This window comes from Vombatus ursinus, unplaced genomic scaffold, assembly GCF_900497805.2.
Source record: "Vombatus ursinus unplaced genomic scaffold, bare-nosed wombat genome assembly UNPS02014158.1, whole genome shotgun sequence".
NCBI lineage: Eukaryota > Metazoa > Chordata > Mammalia > Diprotodontia > Vombatidae > Vombatus > Vombatus ursinus.
This window is the reverse complement of record NW_020953936.1, coordinates 4,970,800-4,995,962: the sequence shown is the minus strand read 5'-3', so window position 1 is coordinate 4,995,962 and position 25,163 is coordinate 4,970,800. Positions and strand designations below refer to the sequence as shown.

Sequence of the window (25,163 nt, the reverse complement as noted above, 5' to 3'; positions counted from 1 at the left end):
ATTTTGTACCTCCTTCTCCATTTGGCCAATTGTACTTTTTAGGGACTTGTTTTCTTCAGTGTACCTTTTTTCTAGTTGGCCAACTGTATTTTTTAGGGATTTGTTTTCTTCAGTGTATTTTTTTTCCAGTTGGCCAGTTGTACTTTTTAAGGACTTGTTTTCTATGGTTAATTTTTGTCCTTCCTTTTCCAAGCTATTGACTCTCTCGCATATCTCTCATTTCTTTTCCCATTTTTTCTCCTTCCTCTCTCATTTGACTTTTAAAATCCTTCTTGAGCTCTTCTAAGAAGGCTTTTTAGGCTTTAGACCAGTTCATATTCCCTTTTGAGGTTCCAGATGTGGGTTTGTTGACAACGTTGTCCTCTTCAGAATTTCTGTTTTGATCTTCACTCTTCCCATAATAAGAATCAATCGTACATTTCTTTTTACTCTCCTGCTGGGGAGCAGAGGGCACTGACCCAAGCTTCTTGTGTTGGGAGCCCAGGGCCTGGTCACTGGCTTTGTGTGCTAGCACCTCCAATGCTGGCAGTTGTGGAGACTGTAGGGTACTGGCAGCTTACCTAGTATTGGGCTGGAATCAGCCAACAATGGAATCTTTAGGGGTAGGATTAGGTAGTGTAGCTCTGGAGAGTTCCTGCTCACCAGGGGCCTTTCCTTCCTTTCACTTTCTTCAGTTCCTTTCAGATGGATATTGCAGGATGTTTATCTACCTGGGGCCCCTTGGAGGGCTGCTTCCCTTAGTTTTGCTGAGCCACTGGGAGAGCTGGTGGTTGCTATACAATGCCGAGGCAGCCAGTGGTTTTCCATGCTGGTTTCCACACCGGTTTCCGTGCCCTCACTGAGGTACTCAGTGGTTCTGGTGTTGGTGTTTGCCTGCTCCACCACCTGGGTTTCAGGATCTCCTACTGGCATGCTCAGGTGGAGCTTTCCACTAGCATGCTGGGATGCCTCTGGATCTGTACTGCTCCCCTTCCCCCAGGGCAAGAAGGACCTTTCCTGTTAATCCTTCAAGCTACCTGGGCTACTAGACTGCTGCTCCCCATCTTTCTCCTGGTTCAGCTGTTCCAGGGTTTTTCCTGGGGCAATATTTTCTGGGCTTTCAGAGGTTAATAGGGAGGGTAAGAACGACTTCACCAATTCTACTTCTTTTTTTTTAAGCAATTGGGGTTAAGTGACTTGCCCAAGGTCACACAGCTAGTGTCTAGTGTTTGGTCTGAGGCTGGATTTGAACTCAGGTCCTCCTGACTTCAAGGCCGGTGCTCTGTCCACTGCGCCACCTAACTGCCCCCACCAATTCTACTTCTCGAAGAGTTCTTTTCTTAAATGAATCTTTGTATCTCTTCATGTGGCCAATTTTCTTTTTTAAGGAGTTCTCTTCAGTGGATTTTTGCGATCTTTTACCATTTGGTCAATTCTGCTTTTTAAGGTGTTATTTTCTTCAATTTTTTTTTGCCTCTGTCACCAAGCTGTTGACTCTCTTTTCATAATTTTCTTGCATCACTCTCATTTCTTTCCCCAATTTTTCTTTTACCTCTCTTAATTTTTAAAATCTTGTTAAAGCACTTTCAGGAATTCTTTTGGGCCTGTGACCAATTGATATTTTTCTTTGAACCCCTGCATGTAGCTGTTTTGACCTGGTTGTCTTTTCTGGATTTGTATCTTGATCTTCCTTGTCACCATAGTAACCTTCTATGGTCAGGTTCTTTTGTTGTTTGCTCATTTTCCCAGCCGATTTCTTGACAGTATAATTTTATGTTAGAGTTGGGCTCTGCTCCTGGGATTGAGGAGGAACTGCCCCAAACTTCAGGCCTTTCTTACAATTGTTTTCAGGGCTAACTCTGGAGGCATGTAGATTTCTACTTCTTTCCAAGGTGGTATGATCTCAGGAGAGATTTCCTGGCCTGTGAGCAAACACAAGCACTCATTCATCCTGGAAGAAAGGTCCTTGTGAATAGGGCCCCTGCACTCCTTGTGGCTATATGCACTAGTAAGCTAGTGATCTTTTTAGCTCTGGGACTACTACCCAGAACTGTGTATGGGAAACATGACAGAGTCCTACACCCAGTATCAGCAAAGGGTCCCTGTTATCTCCTTCTGACCAACTGTCCATCTCTCCTTACCACTTGTGGGTTGAGGGCTCCCAAAGCTGCTGCTGCTGCTGAACTGCTTCCAAGGCCTACACTGTGCAGTCTGCAGTGGGCTCCAGGTCTGACCACCACCCTGCTGAGACAGACCTTTCCTGATGACCTCCTAAGTTATCCTGGACTGAAAAACTGTTTCACCCCTACCTTTTGTTGGTCCTTCCACTCCAGATTGGAGCTTCAGGACCCTCTGTAGAATCTCAGGACAGAATACTATGGATCTTGGAGCCCCTGGACCGGAGGTATTCTAGGCTGAGGTTAGTCACTGGTAAATGTCTCTCCTCATCACTCCAAGGTGCACACTGTGAGTGTTGGACCACTTCAGGTCTTTCTCACGGGAGCTCTCTTTTCTTCCTGCTTCTAGATAACAAACCATGAAGATTACAGATCTCCCTGGCTGGTTTCTGATCATGATGAGAGATTTCTTTCTTCTTTGCCTGTGTTAGTGCTACATTTTTTGATATGCCCTTTCCAAATGGCTGTTGACTGACTTTTTTATGTACTTCTGGGGAGGATTAAATTACTTTTGTTTCTCATTGGATTTCTTTACCATTATTTGGTCTGGTGCTATATTAAGTTTTTTGCTAGAATAGGTTGGGAGTTGAGCTGCTTGCTTCCATTCAGGCAGCCAACTTACCCAGAGGTATAAAACTGTCTTCTCTAGACCCCATCAGTCTACACAAGCAGTCTCTCTCTAAACAGAAATTAATTATATGCATTCATGTGTATGTGGGGGACTTGGAGGGTACAGTTCTCCAACTACATGCACAGTATTAGGCAAATTAGTTTAAAGAATTTTTCCTAATGATTTATAATCTAATATCAACTTTCAGGCACATCATTTATAAGGATGAAATTAAACTGCATCTATTTCTAGGTGGCACAGTAGATAAAGAGTGCTGTACTTAGAGTCATGAAGACCTGAGTTGAAATCCTGCCTCTGACATTTACTAGCAGTGTGAACCTGGGAATGTCACTGAAATTCTGTGCTCATTTCCTCACCTGTAAATGAAGTTAATAATAGTACTTTCTTCTCAGGGTTGTTATGAGGAGCAAATAAAATTATACATGTAAAGCACTTAGTAAACTTTAAAGCAATATGCTAATAAATTCCAGGTCTAATCAAGGCCATCTCTAAAATGTTATAATGTTGAGCAAATCACATCATGCATCCTGCCCCCCTCTTACCTGCCTACGTATACTCTTCTACTAGTTGCTTCCCTAAGGCACTGCCCAGCTGGCTAATTCATGAAGAAGTGTAGTGCATTCCACTGATTTGGTGCTCAGAAGAAAAGCTTTGCTGAGTCTTAGAGCATAAAGTAACCCTCTTGAGACCCTACAGAAAAAGGAAGCTGTGTGCTACAAGGTAGTTTTTCTTCAAATAAACTTACAGGATCAGATACACTCATGAAAAAGGCTCACAATCATCACATGTACACATAAGTTACAAACACAAAGGATCATATCAACAATGTGATATGACATCTCATACTCATGTTCAATCAATCAACATTTGTGAGACGTTTATGCAACCTGTAATCTGCTAGAATTAGAGATACAAAGACATGAAATAATCTCTGCCCTCTTGGAGTACATGTATACTATAGAAGTATGCTAGGAGTAGTATCTGCCATAGAAGCTAGTTTTCTTTAAAAGGTTTTGAGACCATCTTCAAGACTAAGGGCATTTGTATAGTTGCAAGGTGGCCTAAATACAATATGCCAAAATCCAAGGGGTCAGTACCTCCTCACTCATGCTGTGAACCAACAGAACAACATGGCTGAAATAGAAGCCAGGAAACTGCACCCAAGTGAATAAATCCTGTCTCCTTGCAGGATATCCTTTCTCTGGTATGGCTGGGTAAAACTCCTTTTGTTAACTGCTACATGTTATACAAGTGTCTCATTTTGTTTCAATTCTGAAAATAAAGCACTAGTATAATAGGAGATGGAGTGCCATGTATGTAGAATAACAAGCAGGCCAATATTCGATTGCAGGGTTTATGGAAAGGAGTAATGTTGTCATAAGGCTGGAAAGGTAGATTGGGACTGCTCTGTAAAATGTACATTTCCTCCAGCTAAACTGTAAGATAAAGCAGAGCTGAGAAGTAATGGCATCTTTAGCTATAGATCCTAGGGAACTCTGAGGTGAAATGAAAACCTGGTGGGGTAAAGGAAGCAAATAATACCTTGGGCTTGCAAGTTGAGGCAGAAGGAAGTATCAATAAAATATCTTAAGAACAATGGCAATATTAAAGATGATACATTTTAAGAACACTAGGAACCTGTGATAGCTCCCAAAGTAGTAACTTGCATAATAAAAAGTGTTACAACGTAAAGGTTCTCTACAGAAGAATCCTACTAACTACATCTTGTAACAGTTCTTAGCAAACTTTATCATTAGTCAGATTTACTAAGATATAAATGACAAATATTAAGATATATTAAGACAAAATTGGAAAACAAAAGAGTTTCAAGAGAAGGGAGAGGTTAATCTAAAGTGCCTTTTACTGTGTAAGGCTTTAACAAAACTAATCATTATCTTTTTCAAACAAATTATGCTCTCCCTCATACTAACTGAAAGAACTCTAGTCTCTATTCTTCCTAAGGCTTATATAGTCAAGCTATAAATTCAAAAAGCATTTAACTCAAGGTGGATGAAATCTATTTAGTATTGATTAGACAGAAATTAGGAGTATGATCTAAGTATCATGTAAAAGAAACATCATATGGTTCTGTCCCTCTGACCATGAACTTCAGTCCTTTCATCTCTCTTCACATTTGCACTCCTGAACTTTTTTCATTCTGCTTATGATAGCCTGTCCCTTAATCCCACCTATATCTGAGGCTTGGCACATGCAAAGGCAAAAGTGGGACGATTTCTACCTTCAAGGATCAACTGAGATATCACTCCCTTCATTAAGACTTCTCTGATCCCCCCTAGACAAAAGTGTTCTGTTCCTTCTCAATTTTTTCCTAGAGTAGTTTGTATCCAGCTTTCCTTTGTTCCTATCATGCTCTACCCTTGTATTATCTGTATCTCTGTAAACAGTATCTTTTCCTTCAGTAAAAAAATTTAATTGAGGACAGGGGCTATGTAATTTTTCAACCCTGTATTTCCAACTAAGAGCAGTTTCCTGCACTTAGTAGGTGCTTAAAACTTTTTTTTAATCAACATGAGAATGATTTACAGTATATATTGGCTATGTTAAGTTATAACAGGTTTATAGTTGTATATTTACATTTAGGACATTTTTGTTCATGTTCAAATCTCTGTGGAAATCTTTTTAAAAATTGGGTTGTGAAAAGTATCAACTTGAAAAAGGGGTAAAAAACTAAAGTTTCCTCTAGAGACAAAAATAATGATTACTCTTATGTCAATGTAATTTAATTACTGTGTATGTTACATATTTTTTAAAAAAACACATTTAGTGCACTTAGTTACTTGTAGAAGATGTGAAACATATTTCAGTAGATCCATGATTTTACTGATAAAGGCCCTCTCTGCACCAATACAGACTAAACCCTTTCCAAACTGTAGCAGTTTCAATCAGTTGTGGCCAGAAAAATCCTTGAAGTGTTCAACCTGAGCGACTCCCCATTTACCTAGATTTGTCCTCGTCTCTGGGACTATATTCAAAATGTTTCCAGTTGGCCTCCACTGACATAACCTTTGAAAACCCAAGGAGTTGGATTTTAGTAAAAACACATGGAATAGTTTGCAGAACATCTCTAAGTTTGCTCATTCTGAGAAGATCTCTAGCTCAAATGAATAAAAAATGTTACATAAGTTCACTGTCAACGTCTTAGATAAAGAGAATAATCAAACATTTATTTCAGAGCACAGAAAGGTATGGCAACAAAGACTGTAAACTCCTGAAGGTCAGATTATCATACTTCATCTTTCTATTTCTAGGCACCTAGCACAACAACTAGCACCTATCCAATTCAGACCTAAAATTTCATCCATGCAGGGAGGTTCCAAAAAGGAAAATTCTCTCCTTGAACCAAAACTGACAAGTAATTTTTTTAGCTACTTAAAAGTCTTAGAAGGTTGCCTGAGGCAATGAGACAGAATCACACAACCAGTACCAGTCAGACACAAGACTTGAACCCAGGTCTTTCCAAACTGTGCGGTCAGTTCTTTATCCTGCCTCTCTGGTACAAAACAAGCCTTAATAAATATTCAAAGATTTCCAGAGCAAGAGCTGGTAGGGGCCTCAGTACAATCGCCTAACTTTACATGGCAGGTAAAAGATGCCCAGGGAGATTGTGAATTGCCAAAGGTGACAAAGGTACTAAGCAGCAGAAGGATTTTAACCCAGGTCCTCTGATTCCAAAGCTCTTTCAATTGAACCAATAAAATGTAAACCACTAGTCCCCTCAGAATAGTACTGCACTTCAAAATGCACATTTAAAAATAAACCTCAGTTGTTAAACACTATTATTATTGTTATAATTATATAAATATTTTCTGAGATTTCTACATTTTCATGAGAAACTTGATACCTGACTAGTTCTGTCACTGAAGTTTCGATAAGTCCTCATAATAAGATAAACAAGTATTTCTCTGAACATGAATGTGGAATCCTACCTTGAAGAATCACTCAGTATCCTGTCCTTTGGGTCTATTCAGCTTTCCCTCCAGAGACTATCAGTAAGATTACAGAATTATGTTTAAAGAGTGTGGGCTAAGACAACTATCACACGGTGAACCTGTGCCCATCATTTCTAAGTGGCCACAAGACAATTTCCCTGAAGAAAGACAGCTCTGTCTATAGCAGGGTCTCTTAAAGCTAGTCAGTCATCTTGTTTTTTAAAAAATATTTTGATAACTACATTTTTCAGATAATTGGCTTTTTTGGAAATCTTACTTCATGTATTTTAAAGATATTATCTGAAAAGGGGTCTGTCCATATGCCCTAAAAGGAGTCCATGACTCACACAAAAGGTTAAGAAACTCTGATCTAAATTAATGATGCTACCCGAGGAAAGCCAGTTTCACACATCTTTGGCTAATGCTCTACGAAAAAGAACTGCCCGAGTTTCTGAGAGAATATTAATGACAACTGGACCACTTAGAAGAACAAGATGAAATACAACTTAAAAATCAAACATACCCCTACTGCTACATCACCTGATGCAGACAAAGGTCCTGGCTTCGGTAGGTTACCTGTGCTGGGAAGTGATAGACAGCGATCCCCAGTGGGTTCTCTAATCAATTTGCACGTATTAATAATTGCTAACATTTACATAACACTTTACGATTTGCAAAGTGCTTTACATATATTCGCACTCGATCTTCACTAGAACTCTGAAAAGTAGATGCTATTATTACCCCATTTACAGATGAGGAAACTGAGGCAGACGCGGGTTCAGTGACTGACTCGCCCTACGTCACAGCGAGGAAGCGTCTGAGGCCGCGCTGGAACTCAGGTCTCCCGGGCTCGAGGCCTGGAGCGCTAGCCACTACGCCACCCGCTGCCCGCGAAGTGCCCACCGCGCGCCGGGCACGGAGCCGGGGCCCCGGAGCGGGCCAGCTCGGTCCGAGCGTCCAAGCCGCCCGCCCCGGCCTCGGGTCCGCCTTCGCCCGCTCACTTACCATCGTTCTCGTCGCTGTGCCGCCGCCGCGACATGCTGTCGGCCGCCCGCGCGCCCTCCGCCTCCGCGGCCCTGCTCCCGCCTCCGCGGCCGCCGGCGATCGCAGAAACTGCGCGCCGTTCCCTTCACCGCGTCGGGGAGAGGCGGAAGCGGCGATGGAGGGGCCGGCTAGGCGGCGCAGCGAGGGCTCGGAGCGACGCGGAGAGCCGCGGCCGGCCGCAGCGCAGACGCACACGCACGCTGGATCTCGCGCGAGCGAGGCGGGGGCGGAGGGGAACCTCCCGTTTCCACCGTCACTGGGACGTCCCGTAAGGGTCTCGGGAGGAGGGGCGGGTGGCGTTGTGTGTGAGGACGCCGGACGAGGTTGGGGGAGCCTGAAGCGGGCGAGCCCAAGGGGCAACCTAACAAGGCCGCGGAGCGAGCTTCCGCTGCCCTCTCTCTCCCCTTCCACCCTCACGCTCCTCGCGCTCAGTCTTCTTCCGGGAGAAAAGTAAGCGGGGAAAGCCAATTCCTAAAGCCTCGGTCCCGGCCGGGCTGGCGTGCGTCTTAAGGAAAAGGCGGGGAAATGGGAAGGGAGTCGAGTAGGAAGGAGTCTCGGCGAGATCCTAACCCGCCCCGAGCTGAGGCGTTGACGCTCTAGGCCTCGCGTCGCTACTCCTTCTGTGCAACTCGATGGTTCTCCCGACTGCCCTTGCGCTTACTGGACGTAGACGATTTCTGGACTGAGGGACCGTCTCTAAAGTACTGGTCGGGGGAAGAAACGAGACCTCGGAGGGGGCTCAGGGGACTGTGTGTTGCGGTGGTTGCTAGGAGAGAAGGGTCCGCGGGTGGAAGCCCCTGCAGAGGATTGGAGCAGTGCAGGTATGTACTTCTTTCAGCCTTTCCTTTTGCTGTCGACCTCCCCGGTGTCCCATTGACTGCCCCTGGACACCCCGCCCCCCGGGGTGTGTGCGCGTGGCCGGTGATGGACCCCGGGGGCACGAGGACCAGGTGCTCGCCTGGCATTACCCGGGTCTCCGACCCCACGTGGGCCGGGAATCCTGCCCCTGATGACAATAACTGACATCGCTATCCCGCCTGGAGCTTTGCAAACTGCTCCAAGCCCATCTGCTCCTTCCACTCATTGCAAGGTGGGGATTATTAAACCCTGTTTTACAGAGGAGCAAACTGAGGCTGCGAGGGCGGTTGTTGAGTTTTTCCAAAAGTCCTGGAACAAAACTGGAGTTTGAACCCAATGCTTCCCTCCCGTCCACCCCTTATGTGCCCATATGAATGGGCGGGTGGTTTGGGGGAAAGCAAGTGCACTTAGGATAATTTTAAGCAGAGCAAGGGGAGATTTCTCCAGCACAGAGACCCTATGGATGGTGAGATTTCCAGGCGCTCTTGTTTTTCGGTCAAACCCAAGAAAAGTCCACCGGAAGACGGACTTAACCACTTAAAGACATTTAGCCTGGCTGTTAAACCAAGAAAAATCAAGTGAGCACGATGTGCGGTTGGACAGAGAACTCACCCAACAGCATTTATCCTTTGGACAGAGTCTACATGGACAGTGAGTTGGGCCCAGAATTAAATAGGAGAGTCTTCAGAGCTTTGTAAAACCCCTTTAATGAACCTTAACAAAGTCCCCATCTTCTTAAATATCATTTTAACAGGTATAGTGATATGGCTGGGATACCTGGCATACAGTTTTGAAGAATTTAAAATGACTGTGAACAAAAAAGGTAATGGAAAGTCCAAGATATGTGTGAGCCAGCAGCAACTTATAACAAACGATGAACTTTAAAAAACTGGAGTGAGAATGTCATCAAGAGAAAAAAAAAAGACTCGTCAAATGGTGGATAGCCTGAGTGCTCTCTTTTGGTATTCTCCGGCATTCTAGAGAAGAAGAATATTGCATATGTTGGGTGAAAACTGGCACCTAGATGGCTCAGTGGATAGAGCACTGAGCCTGAAGTCAGAAAGACCTGAGTTCAAATGTGGCCTCAGACACTTATTAGCCACGTGACCCTGGGCAAGTCACTTAACTTGTTTGCCTTCTACTGGAGAAGGATATGGTAAACCACTCAAGTTTTTTTTATCAGGAAATCCCTGTAGACGATATAGTCCATTGGTTACGAGGAGTAGGGCACAACTGAATGATTAACAACATGAACAACAGTCATATATCTTGGGGTAGGCATGGATGAATTGTGATACTTATTCTTGAAGAAAATATCCAAAATGATGAAATTACAGATCCATTTTAGTATTTTGAGTAGGGTGGGATCACAGGGTTAGAGCTGTAAAGTACCACAGATATCTTTTTGTCCAGCCCTCTTATTTTACAGATGAGAAAATAGGCGTAGGTTCCAGTAGTAAGTGGCAGGGGCTGGATTTGGATCCAGGTCCATTGACTCCAAAGTGTTCTTTCTGTTGCACCACGCTGCATAGACTTAGTCTTAAAAATTCCTTGATATCATATCAAAATTAAGTACTGTACCTGCTGTAGTCCAGATAGTGCTGTTCTGTCTTTGCTCTGGATGATGTGACTGGGTCTTGATGCTGCCTCTCCTGTCTTTGATAAAGAAATTACCTGGGACAAGGCTTGTTAAATAAAATTCTACAATCCTGGCCAGGGATCTCCCAGTCCCTGAATCTTGAGACTAGACCCCACATTGGCTTCATTTCTGGAGAAGCCCTGACTGGTTGGCTTCATGTACATATTTAAGGGCAAGTAAGCAGGCTTCCCTCTCCCTCTTTTTCACCAGGTTCCTCCCCCTTTGGGCCCTTCAGTAAGACCTATTAAAAAAATCTCTTTTGGTTCCTTGCTGGTTAGTGCCCAGCTCTCTTGGTTTTTTTTTCCCACCTCCCTTCAGTTTGACCTCCTGGTCACCAAGATTCCCAGCTAGGTGGATCCCAGACCCGTCCCCCTAACAGTCTATCTTCCCCTTCTTTCTGTCAGGTTTGCCTGTAAGCAACCAGGCCTGTTTCCTCTCAGGTAAAACTTCCATTACAGGCTTTTTACTAACCTCTTGTTTTGAAGTGAAGATGCTGTTTTAGCTCTCTTTTGTCATCATCACCAACAAATTGTTCCTTTTTGTGTGTGTGTGTGTGTGTGTGTGCAAAAAGCAGCTTGAAGGACTACTTTAAGTCCTGCTAACATCCTCGTAGGAAATTCAGACATTTCATCCTACTGGATTTTGGGAGCTTTTTTTTTTTAAACCAGACCTATAATTTCATTGGTATAGGGGATTATAGAGGGGGAAACTCCCTCTAGCAGTACAAATTGGGACCTGTTCTTTGGCTTACAGCTGAGAGAATTGTGTGCAGTTAAAACTAATTTTTAGAGAAACCTTGCATTACTTTAATAATTACATATTAATAGTAATTATTTTAGTATTTGTTGAGCACCTCTTGTGTGCTAAGGGTGTAAGATAATAGATTTAGGGTTGAAATAGACCTTAGATGTCACTAATTCCAATCCTGTCCCTTTATTTTATGGATAAGCATACTGAGTGTAGAGAGGTTGAGTGACTTGCCTAGGGTCCCACAGCTTGTATATGTCAAAGTCAATGCTTAAGAAAAAGTTATCTCTAAATCCAAGGCTCACTTTATCTACTGCTCCATTTTATGTACTACCCTACATTGCTTCTCTTTCATATAAATGTACATACGCAGGTATGTGTGAATGTGCATATATATATATATATATATATATATATATATGCAAATGCTGTGGTGATTTGAATGTAGACTGTAATTTTTTTCCCTAAATCTAATTTATATAAAATCTGAGTACCATATACAGTCTTCCTCACTTAGTATTATAGGCACACTATAAGCTTCAGTGTCCTCTCGAGCAGAAGCAGAAACAGCAGCTTCACTACTGGCTGCAGGGTATGCTGAAGGAGTCTATGCTCTAAGTCCCTAGAGCAAGATAAGGGAGGCAGATTACTCTCACTTGCAGTCTCCAAATTGGTAAAATCCTTGCCCCCATTCTCTTAGAGATAGAAATGTTATAGCAAAGCCCAGAAAGACAGTAAAGGTGAAAGGGAAAGAGAAGCAAGGAAGGAGATCATGTCGTAAGTGCTTACCGTATACTAAGCTCTGGTAATAGAAATAGAAAAGTGAGATAGTCTCTGTTCTCAAAGAGTTCACATTTTAGTAGGTGGAAACATCTTTTAGGAAAGTACACCTCCAGGACAGATGGAAAAGCTCTGTGGTTCTTAGTGTGCAGTAGCAAAAGCAATAGTAATGCTTCTTTTTTAGATTTATTTTCATTGACACAACCATATATTTCTGATGTTAAACAGTGCCAGGGACTTTGGGTGGCATGCACTTTCTTTTCTGGGACTTCAGTAGCTATGACTGCTGAAGAGGCAGGACAGCAGCATCTCCAGAGGCAGTTGCCCAGTCAGATCTCCACAAGGGTTATTCCCATGGGTAATGGTGGACCAGGCTGGAAGCATAATTAGTGACCTGGAGATGGAAGGGGACAGTTATTCTAGAGGCTTCCAGGCACAGGGTCCTGAGCTGCCTCTACCAGGGTCAGAGGAGAGGTGGTAGGGTCAACCTACTTGTCACATTTTGTGTCTCGGCTCTTCTACTGGATTTGGAAGTTAAATGATCAGGTTCAAATCTTGGTCCTGCTACTTACTGGTTAGTGTAAGGGGTCCTTCCAACTTTCAAATTCTGTGATTCTTGTCCTTCCCTCTCCCACATCCTAGAGAGGGCCACTAGAGGTCCCCCGCCATAAAGAGTTTGTGCTTCATCTTGCTTTAGCCCTGTGTCACTGAACAGAAAAATAGACTGGGGAGAGCTGGCTGGTAAAGAATGAACAGGGAGTCAGAGGTGGTCGATTTTATGGATTAGTGGGGTTTCTTAGCCTTGTAGCTAAACTCAGTGCTACCCATAGAGTAATTTGCATAAGGGGAGTATGTGAATGAGGAGACAGGATGTGATGGTGGCCCATTAACCCTAATCTAAGCCCTGAGAAGCCTATTGAAATTCTGAGGCCCAGGTCCTCTCTGTTTCTAAAACAGGATAGTGATGAGGAATAATTATCTTTCAGTGTATGTGTATTCAGGAATACATGTCTTTATGTAAGTAGATACTATTTTTCTTTAGAAGAAATATAATTTTAGGAGTCACGGGATCATAGTTTTAAAAGTAGAAGAGACTTTGGAGGGCATCTAGCCCTCCTACCCCCTTATTTTACAGAGGCCAGAGAGGGTAAGTGACTAAGATTACTAAGATTTGAAACCAGGTCCTTTGACTCAAGGCCAGCACTCTTTCATGTGAAATTGGTTTTTTAAAAATTGAATGAGGTTAGTTGTATAAGAAGAATACAGAAAGCTGAGAACTCAGAAGAGGGAGAGACTCCTCACTTAGGAAATAAGGCGTGAAGGAGGAGATGGCATTTGAACTGGACCTTGAAGGAGTGATAAGAGAGCAATGGAAGAAAAGGGGTTAGGGGTTGGAGGATATTCTAGACATAGGGAATTAAAAAGGTACAGATATAGAAAAGGAAAATGTGATACACTTGTGGTTACAGTCCATATTCTAACTAATAACATGTAAGTATCATTTTTGTGTTATAGATAAATATTTTGAATGTATATTATATTAAGCACAGTTCTAAGGTAATAAATATTTTTTCATTTATTCATATACATCATACAGGATCATAGACATTAGAGCTAGAAAAGACCTTAGAGATTCTGATTTAATTGAAGGAAGGCTGGATTTGCAGTCAGAGGACCTGTGTTCAAATCTCAGTCCTGCCACTTACTGTCTCTGTAGCTGTGGGCAAGTCACTTAACTTGTCTGTATTAAGGTTTCCTCATCTGTAAAATTAGGGGGTTGGACTATACGGCCCCTAATGTCACAGGTGGCACAGTGGATGAAGCGCTAGGCCTGGAGTCAGGAAGACTTGAGTTCAAATCAGTCCTTAGACACTTACTAGTTGTGTGACCCTGGGCAAGTCACCTAACCCTGTTTGCCTCAGTTTCCTCATTTGAAAAATGAGCTGGAGAAGGAAATGGCAGACCACTCCAGTATCTTTGCTAAGAAAACCCCAAATTGATTCCTTAAGAGTCAGATGTGAATGCAATGACTAACAACAAAGATCACTTCTAGCTTTTGTTGTGTAATCTTTTGATCATTTAGTCTGGTTCCTTCATTTTACAAATAAGGAAACTGAGACTTCAAGAGGTTGGGTAACTCAAATAATATTCAGACCCAGGTCTTTTGATCCTAAGACTCTTTCCATAACACTACACTGACTCTCATATTTATGTACATAAATATAGATCACATAGATTACAAGCACAACAGGTGTTTAGTATTACGTTCTCTCTATGTCTTCGTCATTATTTTGTTCTATGGATACATATCAATGTCACAGTGGGTGCTTAAGAGCATGGTTCACTAGTCTTCACTCTGCCTCTTTCTCCATATGTGTGTATGTGTGTGTATTGTGTATGTGTGTGCCTATATGTGTATGCATATATTTGTGTGTGTATGCATGCATATAAATAGACCTGCACACAATAAATTAGAATACAGGAGAAAAAAACAAGTTGGACAAAATGTATTAAGGCGTTTTGTTCAGCCCTACTAGCAGACATAACCAGGCACTTGGCTTGGAAGCATGCTGTGCAGGACAGTGTTACCACTTTCAATCAAGTTGATATAATGGCATTGATAACTAGTAGTTTCTGGATGATCCTTTCCATTTTTCATTTATTCAGATAGATTGATTTTTCAATTAATTTATTCAAGTACATATTCTATTCTTGAAATAACGTCCTTCTTTAGGTCCCAGCAATAGGCACTCAGTAACTGATTTGATGATGGTAACAAAGTTTCTGACAAATTATGTTATTGGAATGTATTCATTTTATTAATAGAGACAGTGTTATAATTGGCAAGGTGGGAGGTGGGAGAAGCACGAGATTTAAAAACAAGGCCTGTGTTCACATCTTGACTTTGCCATCCTGGCTCTGTGACCTTGGAGAAGTCACTTAACCTCTTTGGACCTCAGTTTCCTTAGCTGTAAGATGAGGATAGTTTACCTATTTTACAGGATTGTTGTGAGAAAAAGCACTTTGCAAATTGTAAAGTATAAAGGAAAGCTATGGGTTCCCCCCCCCCATTTAACAAATCTCTTCAGAAGTTTATGTTTATTTAGCAGTCAATCTTTTGAAAATGTTATTTGTTTAATGGGGAATTCATGCAGATTACTGGTATTTGAATACCTATACAGTAGTAAAGTTTGATATGTTTTACAAAAACATAGAATGCTAGGGTGCTTAGTAAAGTTACAGGTTGGATTTCTTTCTGAGTTTAAATAGCTCACATTGACATGGTGTTTTATTGTTTACAAAATGCTTTATTCACACAAACACTCTACAAGTATTATATCAGTTTTTCAAGTGAATTTAGAATATAAAAACTATTGCTTTGTATCTAAACTTTGTTAAAATGGAAGGTTATTGATACTCTGTATAAAAGGAAGAGTTACAGTCTTTTAAAAATAAATTTTAATTTAAAGCAAATGTTATTTGTAAATTGTATTTGTAAATGCAAAAATAACAAAATATGGTTCTAGAGTAATGTACCTGAGAGGGCAAATTCTGCTTTTCCTTCCTTCTGTAATTAAAATTTGACCTGTTTTTAAAATGTTGAACTGGTGATATGATGCTTTGTAAATTATTGTACCTATACAAATTAAGCTAACTTGTTGTCATAGTCATTCAGAAAATAATTTCTCTTGCTTCAAGACATTTTGTTAACATATAAGGTATAGATTTCCACAGAGAAACTCATGGAACTTCACTTTGTTATTATCTTGAGGTCATTGTCCTATTATTTTTCAGTCTCCACCCATCTAAACATCACCAGCCAGGAAGTGCTTTGCTCTGCCTTATATGTAGTTATCCCTTCCGCATCGTGACTTTCCCCATTGCAGTTTCTATATATCATGGTTCAGAATGAGCGATTAAGTGGGATTTTGGGGGAGTTTTGTGGAATCTGCAATGGGAAGCCCAGCAGATGACACAGAAAAAGCTTAGAAACTCAGAAATGCATAAAATATATTTGTAGTATTGTGTAACAGCAACATAGTTTATCTTTTAATACCATAATAATTCAGAATTCTCAGGTAGGAAGGAAGGGTCCCAACCTCGTGATGTGGAACGGATAAGTGTACATGCAAGTTTTCAACTTGAACCCCTGGCATGATCTTTAAATACCATAGAAAGGCATAGGAAATTTTCCTCTCACCACATCTTCAAGTCGGAAGATGATCACTTGTCATTTTTCACAGAATCTGAAATTAAGACAGAATTGTCTAATGTAGATCTCAGCTTTACTAAAATTGCTTAGTTTGGGTAGATATGGTAGTTTACCAAGTAACCCATGCCACTAATACAACATTTTAAAAAAACACATCTGATTTTATTGGCTATCATATTTAAATATAATTACAGGGAAAAAGATAATATCCTCTTCTAATTTATTACTGTGTTTGCACAAAAGTTGCTTTTTATTTTAAAAAGTTTTAAAAGAGTGCTATGTAACAATATGCTGCCATAATCATTCTATTCCGCAAAGGTTTTATACAACTTAGCTATTTTGATGTCCTTTTAAGCTCTTTAAAATGCAATTCAACCCACCATTTTCTTAGTGTATTATGTTGTGTCTGGGTAGAACATTCAGTATTGGTGCCCATTCTTTGTGTTACCTAGGTGGAATAGTAGAAAGAGCACTGGACTTAGAGTCAGGAAGACCTGAATTCAAATCCTTCCTCAGACACTTACTACCTTTGTGACTGTGGGCAAATCACTTAAATTCTCTCTTGACATACTGTGAGCTTGTGTGTGTGTGTGTGTATGAGAGAGAGAGAGAGAGATGAATAAATGCTAGTTACTATTATTCCCCAAAGGAAGCAAGCATAAGAAGCCGAGAGTAGGAAATTAAAGAAGGCTGCCTGGCACAGTATCTTATACATAGCAAGTGCCTGATAAATGTTTAGTAACGTGAATTCATCAATAAACTTTTACTTACCCACCAATGAAGTTTTTTTTGTTTGTTTTGCTTTTTTTTTTAAACTCTCCCCAAATTCTTTCGAGGTTCTAGATCAGTGATGAGGGACCTGTGGCCTCAAGGCCACTTGTGACCTTCTGGGTCCTTGGGTGTGCCCTTTTGACTGAGCCCAAGTATTACAGAACAAATCCTTTTTATTAAGGGGATTTGTTCTGTGAAGTTTGGATTCAGTCAAAAGGCCGCACTTGAGGACCTAGAGGGCCACGTGTGGCCTCGAGGCCACAGGTTCCCCAGCCCTGGCCTAGTTTACTGCTAATTTGTATAGCTGGTTATTGTTGGATTTTCCTGTTGGTCTTTAATATTCGTCTTTCTCCTTTCCCTATTTAACAGGTAGTGCAGTAAAACAATGATGCCTTCTTCTATGCTACCAGCACAAGGAGATGACCTGGATTACTGTATATTAAGATTTCCAGACCTGGATTTGAAAGATACAAACCTTGTTTCTCCTAGTAGCAGTCTCAGAGCAGAATTAGATGCTAATATGAGGAAGAAGTATGCACATGCAAAGAAAAAGGTAAAAATACTCTCACTGTATTATGTATGGTTACACAAATAAATCCAGCAGCAGCTCTTCTGTGCCATCGCAATCAGCCTTTAGTGTTCTTTTTAAATACTCATGACAGCACACTAAGCTTTGCAAATACATTTCAGAAATTGTCAAGGTACAGCAATTGTTTAATTCTTAACATTTTCATTGACCTCATCTTTTAATTCAATTAAATAATAGGTGTCTTAAGAACAGGGACTTTTTGTTTCTTGTTTGTTGTTTTTTGTTTTTGACTCTTTACCCAGTCACTGGTTACATTACCTTGAACATAATGCTTAATAAATGTTTTGGGGTTTTTTGAACCAGATTTGTGATTTCATTGGATCTGGGAACTCCTGGTGAGGAAACTCTCTCTCTACCAATGCAGATCAGCACCTAATTTCAATTAAAAGTCTTAGGTACCTGGGAGCATTGGGATATTGGTATTGACTTGTCCAGGGTCACACAGTTAGCATATGTCAGAGGTAGGACTTATACCGAGGTATTCCTGACTCTGAAATGGGCTTTCTATCCAATATATTTAACAACCTCAAATTGATGTTGGTTGTTGTTAATTTAATGATGTCCCTTTTTTGCTGCCCATATTTCTTCTTCTGTTATCTCCATTTCCTAGACTGAGAAATAATTTTATCTGCTTATAGCAACAGTTTTCCTGCCTAGTGATTTCCATGAAAGTCATACTCAGAGGAATTTAAAAGGAGAAACAATAGGTTAAATATAATGTAGGCGAAGACTTGATTTTAATTTAAGCCACAGTAATTCCTTTTTTGCCCCTGTTACTATAAGCCAGCATTTATTTTCTTGGGTAGTAATAACTTACTTTCATGTTGTATTAGATGATTTGATTTTCACAATCCTGTGAGAGAGTGTAAGAATTCTTATCACTACTTTACAAATGAGGGAACTGAGACTCAGCATATTTAGACTTGTCTAAAGATATTTAGACTATTTAGACTTGTTGAAAATGATGCATTAATGGACAGAATCAGTATTTTCAATTTCTGGCTTTGTCCCTCACTGTGTAACAGAAATCAAGTCCACTGCTCTTTCCATTATACCACACCGACTTTTTAAAAGTTTAACTTTTTTGGTTACATTTTAAGTCCCTCCTGCACTAAAGAAAGCCACTATTTCACACATACACAAAGTGCAGAGTGGGGAGAGAGGGAGAAAGGGAAACAGTTAGGAATTTCAAATGTAACAAAAAAAAAACATATACATACACACACACATATTGGGGGATGGGGTGTAAAACCATGCTATGTTTACTTATATTTATCAGTTTTCTGGAAGTAGTATCTTCCTTCATACGTCCTTTATAATTGATTTGAGTGTTTATAATACACAGAATAACTTAGTCATCCACAGTTGTTTTTCAAACAATATTGCTGTTACTGTATACAACATTCTCTTGGTTCTTTTCATTTCATTCTTTATTATTTCATGTAAGCCTTTCCATGTTTTTCTGAAATCAACCAGCACATCATTTCTTACATCACATTAGTATTCCATCATAATCATATATCACAATTTGTTTAGCCATTTCCCAGTCGATGGGCATTCACTCAGTTTCCAGTTCCTTGCCACCACAAAGAGAGCTGCTATAAACATTTTAGAACATGTACGTGCTTTTCCTTTTTCCTTGATCACTTTGGGAAACAGACCTAATAGTAGTATTGTTGGGTCAAAAGGTATACACAGTTTTACAACTCTTTGGGCATAATTCCAAATTGCTCTCCAAAATGATTGCCTCAATTCACAGTTCTACCAATAGTGTATTAGCATTCCAATTTTTCCACATCACCTACAACATATTTCATTTCCTACTTCTCTCATTTTAGCCAGTCCGATAGGTATGAGATGATAGCCCAAAGTTGTTTTAATTTGCATTTCCCTAATAAGCAATGATTTAAAACATTTTTTTGGTACAAGTGTGCATAGCTTTGATTTCTTCTCAGAAAACTACCTGTACATATCCTTTGACCATTTATCAATTGGGGAATGACTCATATTCTTATAAATTTGATAAAGTTCTCTATATATTTGAGCTATCAGACCTTTATCCAAGAAACTCTATAAAAATTTCCCCCCAGTTTTCAGCTTTCCTTCTAATCTTGGCTATATTGGTTTTATTTATACAAAACCTTTTTAATTTATTGTAATCAAAATTATCCATTTTATATCTCACAATGCTCTCTTTCTCTTGTTTATTCATAAATTGTTCTCCCATCCATAAGTCTGATAAGTAGAATGTTCCATGTTGTTCTAATTTTCTTGTGATAGCTCACTTTATATCTAGGTCATATATCCTTTTTGACCTTATCTTGGTAAATGGTGTAAGGTGTTGGTCTATACCCATTTTCTGCCAGACTGCTTTCCAAGTTTCCCAACCATTTTTTACCACATAGTGAATTCTTATCCCCAAAGCTTGAATCTTTATATTTGCCAAACACGAGGTTACTGTAATCATTTACTACTATGTATTTGATGTCTACTCTGTTCCACTGATCCACCTTTCTATTTCTTAGCCAATACCCGATAAATTTGATAATTACTGCCTTAAAATATGGTTTAAAATCTGGTGCTATTAAACCTCTTTCCTTTACATTATTTTTTCATTAATTCCTTTGATATACTTGACCTTTTGTTTTTCCAAATGCATTTTATTATTACATACTTTTACCCATATTGTACAAGTGTTTTTTTAGATAAGGAAAACTTAGTTATTAATAAAGAAACTGTTCCATGCTACTTGAAGCAGCATTTCTATAGAATTTTAAAACTAGGAAGAACATATAGTCTATAGTTGGAGAAACAAAGGCCCAGAGAAGTTCAGTAATTTGACTTGGAACTTAAAGCAGAAGTCCTAGACAAAAGGACTTTATAGAAGTTAACCCTTCATACTAAAACCTTAGGTTCTTCACAACTTTGTCCTAGTAATAAGAAGGCTAACTGATGCTGTTTCTAATATGTTACAGGCATTTGCCCTTTTGGTCAAAACAAAGGAAATTCCAGAACCTACCAACTGCTCTTCATCTCTCTGCAAAGGAGTGTGGTGGACGTGCTGCCAGCAGATCTTCAAAGACCAAATTGGCATCCACAGACATATAGCTGCCCAGCATGCAGGAGATGTTTATCATCAGACCTCTTCTGTTTTAAAGCAACTGGCTGCTGAGGCTGGCACCCCCAAGCCCTGTGTGTCTGCAGACAAGACAAATGGATTAAATGTGCCTCCTACCTCTAACCATTTAGTGGCTGTTGACTTTCCAGACACAAGCTGCTTTAAACTTGATGAACTGATGAGGTTAGATTTTCTTTATTTATTTTGAATTTTTTTAATCTATCCAGTCATCTCAGTAACTGTCACCTACTTAAAATGGTAGATCTTTAGATATTTTCAGATATACTTACATACAACATCTGGCATGGTTGTCATATACTGTAGATACTGTAACTTGCTCTTTTAAGCATAAAACCCCTTTCAAACAGTCATATTTGATGGAATTATTTCTCACACATATTGCATATTGAACACATGGTTTTTAGAGCATACTGGACATAATTTAACTTTTTTTGTTAGGTTACCGTGCTATAATATACTGATATCCTTGGAATATTGAGATATATAGAGCTGACATTGTATCCTCTTACTCAGTATTTTACCCACCTCCTAACCTTTTCCCTTGTTTTCCTGAGCTGCTTCAAACTCAGAAGTAGTTTTCCCCTTATTCTTCTCCCAACAAAATAAGAAGGCATCTTTGGCAGTGAAGAAGAATAAAAACAAGTCTAGGCAAAGACCTGAAATTATGCCTGATGGACTGGTCACTTTACCTCCTGGAAGTTAGAAAATTATTCTGGTTGCCTGGTGTCTTCCAGCCTTCTTGCCAGAAAGCCAAGAAGCGTGAAACAAGTACTAGGAAACAGGAGGAGCCTAGAAAAGGGAACAGCGGAGATCAGAGGTAGCAGCAGTGCTGGTGATAAGGAGTGTGGCAACGCCAGTGTCAAACAACAGACACTCTTTTTTGGAGAAGAGAGTTAGTGATGAAGTAGGCAGGACAGGTTCTCTGGCTGCAGACTCACTTCAGTTTTCAGTTCAATATAACAAATATTTGCTATGTCCAAGGCATGGGGCAGCTCATGTGTGACACAAACCAAGGGAATCCAAGACTAATAAGTTGTCAGCTCTGTGAGGGCTAAAACTGTGTATTACTTATTCTGGGGGGCTTCCCCAGTGCTAAGCACCATGTTCTGCACTTGGTAAGCACTGAATACACTTAACAGGGAGAAAGGGGTAAGAAAGAGACCTGTTGTTTTTTCCTGGGGGACAGCAGGGGGCAGCAGAGTACCTTACCTGAGACCAAAATAATCTCTAAGGTAAACTAGGTCATGGTACCTAGATGGTTCAGGGAAGCAAGGACTAGGGAATTTATTAGATTAAGTAGCACCAATTAATCAGAGCAGAAGGAAATGCAGAGACTGGCATAGTTGTGAATCTAGAGCAGGCAAATATTTGAAAACTAAAGGACAGTCAAAGGTAAATTTGACACTGACAGATATAGACTTTTTTGTGACCTTAACGAATCATTGTCATCGTCGTCGTCATCATCATCATCATCACGTTATAGATATGGGGGTGGAAGCATTAGAGAATCTTAGAGGTCATCAGATCCAACCTCGTTTTTTAAAGATGAGGACACTGAAACCTAGAGAGATTAAATTATGTACCCAGAGTCACAGCTAACAAGTACTGATGCAGAGATTTGAGCCTATTTTTTTCTGATTCCTGGTCCAGCAGCACCCTATCACAGCTTCTTCTGTCTCCACTATCTCCAGTATTGGGTTAGAATAATAATAACTGTCACTTGTTACCACTTAAAAGCTCACAAAGCCCTTTAAATATGTTTTCTCATTTGGTCATCAGAACAACCCTGTGAGGTAAGTAACACTGGTTTCATCATCTCTATTTCATAAATGAGGAGACTCAAGCTGAGAGTAGTCAGATGATTTACTCGTATTTGCAGTGTCAGAAGCAAGATTTGATCTCACGATTTTCCTAACTTACGTCCAGTGCTGCTGACCCTATAACTCACTGCTTCCCCTACAGTAGTCATAGGACATTTCTACTCTAGTGTGCATGAGACTAATGGTTAACTACACTAAAACAAATGCTCAGACCTTGATAGTAGTCATAATAATCACTTTAAAGTTAAAAAAAATTTCACATGCATTTTCTTACTTAAGCATTCCTTCATTTGTTTTTTCCTACTACGTAAGTACCTACTAGGTAAAAAAAAAAAAAAAGAATAAGAAGGGAGAAGAAATATTTTGTTGTTCAGCCGTTTCAGTCGTATCTGACTCTTCATGACCCCATTTGGGGTTTTCTTGGCAAACATACTGGAGTGGTTTGCCATTTCTTTCTCTAGTTTATTTTACAGATGAGGAAACTGAAGTAAACAGGGTTCCATGACCTGCCCAGGGTCACACAGCTAGTGAATGTCTGAAGCCAAATTTGAACTCAGGTCTTTCTGACACTGGGCCTGGCGCTCTATCCACTGCACCACTTAGCTGCCCCAGAGGAAATATTAGAAGGGGTCTTTCTGTGTTGTGGTTGTTTTCTTGATTTTGCTAGCAGTAAAAATATTTCAATAGCCTCAGGGCCAGAATATCTGAAGGGAAGCTTTGAGACTCTTCTCTTTTCATAGAGAGCCAAGAAGGACCAATCTTGAGAAGCACGAGCCAGGGACAATGAAAAAAAAAAGAGGCCAAATTGTGGGGCTCCCAGAGAAAAACAAAATAACTGGAGGACCTGTTCAGGACTCAGAAGTGTCATTTGGACATTTGGACTGGGAGAACGTGCCATTCCTCCCTAATTGTCTGTCACCCTCATCCTCTGCCGGCTGTTTCTTTCCTGTTGACCAGCTGAAGCTTACACATAACCCCCTCCATGTTCCAGTCCCCATCCTGTTCCTTACCCACTCCCGTCTCAAATTACTGTTCTTTATCCCTCCCCCAAGCCCCTACCATGTTGGATCTCCTACTCTAGGCTAAAGGAATCACCACCAATAGATTGGAGTTTGGGGAGTCTATGATCTCACTGTTAAGGGAAAAGTTTTTTCTGACTTCCCAGATTGGAACTCTAAACACAGCTCCCCCTAGGTTCAGTCAGTAACAGGCGTTTATTGAGTGCCCACTACATGCCTGACAAGGTGCTAGGTGTACAAATATAAATAAAAAACAAAACTGACTCCCAAGGAGTTTATGTTCTAATAGGAGAGACATGTACATATATGAATATATACAGAATGAAAAGAAGGTAATTAAGTATAAGGTAGTTTAGGATGGCAAACACTAGTAATTGGGGGATCAGAAAATGCTTCATGATATTGGTGCTTGAGCTGTAGCTTGAAGGAAGAAAGGGTTTCTATGAGGTGTAAGTGAGAAGGAAGGACATACTAGGCATGGGGGATAGCAAGTACAGAGGGACAGACAGGAGACAGAAACACAAGGGACAGAAAGGAGGAGGCCAGTTTGACTGAATCACAGAGGAAGGAAAGGGGAGTGATACACAGTGAGGCTGGAAAGGCAGGCTGGGGCCAGGTTGTGAAAGGCTTTAAAAAGCTAAACACAGAGGTATACGTTGTCCCAGAGGCAATAGAGTCATAAAGCATTATCATATTTGGTTATATGAGGTTCTGTAGTATTGTAAATGCAGTACACTCCAAGAACACTGTCAATTAAATAGACCTCCCTTGGCTAACCTGGGAACCCCGCCCTCCTTATACTGTTTCTATGGGAAAATGCCCCCAACCACATTATAAACAGGCTTTTAGAGTATGATCCATGTTTTAGTTGAAAACTTTATATTCAGTCAGGCTCTAGATAACTATCTGGAATGCTGTAGAAAGGATTGTTGTAATGGGTTGAACTAGATGATTTCTATAGGGCCTTTCATTTGAAAAAGGGACCTTTCAGCTAAAGAAATTCTGTAGTTTACTCAAGTCTGGATATCAAGGTTCTGATCCTTGTTACCAAATTTCATTTCTATCCTGAAGGCTTTTTTTTAGGACTGATTGCTTCAAAGTGAAAACAACATAGTAAGCAACCATGGTTTTTTCCCTCCAAGTCTGATGGATAACAAGAAATGTCATTTAAAAAGCTCTTTGTTTAACTTCACTCTCATTGACTTCAGTTAGTCACCAAGTCCTTAGTGACTAAATAAAAAGAATGAATTGTCACTCTTTGGGATATAAAAGCAATACACTGATACCTCCATTAAGGAATCTTGTGGGAACAAAGCTCCATTATAATGAATTCATTTGAGGCAGAGCAAGCATTCTTAGCTACTTATGATAAAAGTACCTCAGTAAACTGATTCTCCGCTAACCCTAGATAAAGTTGTGAAACCTCCCCTTTTGTTCCCATAGTGGGAACCCCTTCTTCACTCTTCCAATTTTAGTTCTTTATGCTCACTCCATTCTTGCTGTCAAAACAGGGAAGGATATGATATCAATCATATATAACCTTTTGTTGACCATACTTACGTATAAATAGACTTAGGTGTTTCTTCCACTAGTATCTACACTTAAAGCTTGATATCTTTAACTGTGAGAGAAATTTTCAAAATCAGTAAGCAGGTGGGAATAAATTTTGTGGGACACAGAGGCCCCAAATCATCTGTGGTCTTGCTCTCTTCAATTACCTCCTTCCCCCCTCCCCAGTTCCTTGAGGTGGACTAGCTGAGGCAGTGTAGCTGCTGTGGATAAGGGGAATCTCTGGTTTCATCTAGGG

General features: G+C 40.3%; 2 protein-coding genes across 3 annotated transcripts in view; one reads left to right on the top strand and one right to left on the bottom strand.

The window, feature by feature from the left end:
• The window catches only part of NCBP1 (nuclear cap binding protein subunit 1), a 58,095-nt gene extending 50,258 nt beyond the window's left edge, over window positions 1-7,837 (bottom strand). The window contains exon 1 of the mRNA XM_027859006.1: window positions 7,743-7,837. Coding sequence (XP_027714807.1) covers window positions 7,743-7,776 — 34 coding nt within the window. The 5' untranslated portion in view covers window positions 7,777-7,837. The remainder of the gene's footprint in view (window positions 1-7,742) is intronic.
• A 144-nt stretch (window positions 7,838-7,981) lies between these two features.
• The window catches only part of TSTD2 (thiosulfate sulfurtransferase like domain containing 2), a 35,057-nt gene continuing 17,875 nt past the window's right edge, over window positions 7,982-25,163 (top strand). For both annotated transcript variants that reach the window (XM_027859017.1, XM_027859019.1), the window contains exons 1-3: window positions 7,982-8,602; window positions 17,159-17,342; window positions 20,354-20,679. In XM_027859017.1, coding sequence (XP_027714818.1) covers window positions 17,175-17,342; window positions 20,354-20,679 — 494 coding nt within the window. In that variant the 5' untranslated portion in view covers window positions 7,982-8,602; window positions 17,159-17,174. The remainder of the gene's footprint in view (window positions 8,603-17,158; window positions 17,343-20,353; window positions 20,680-25,163) is intronic.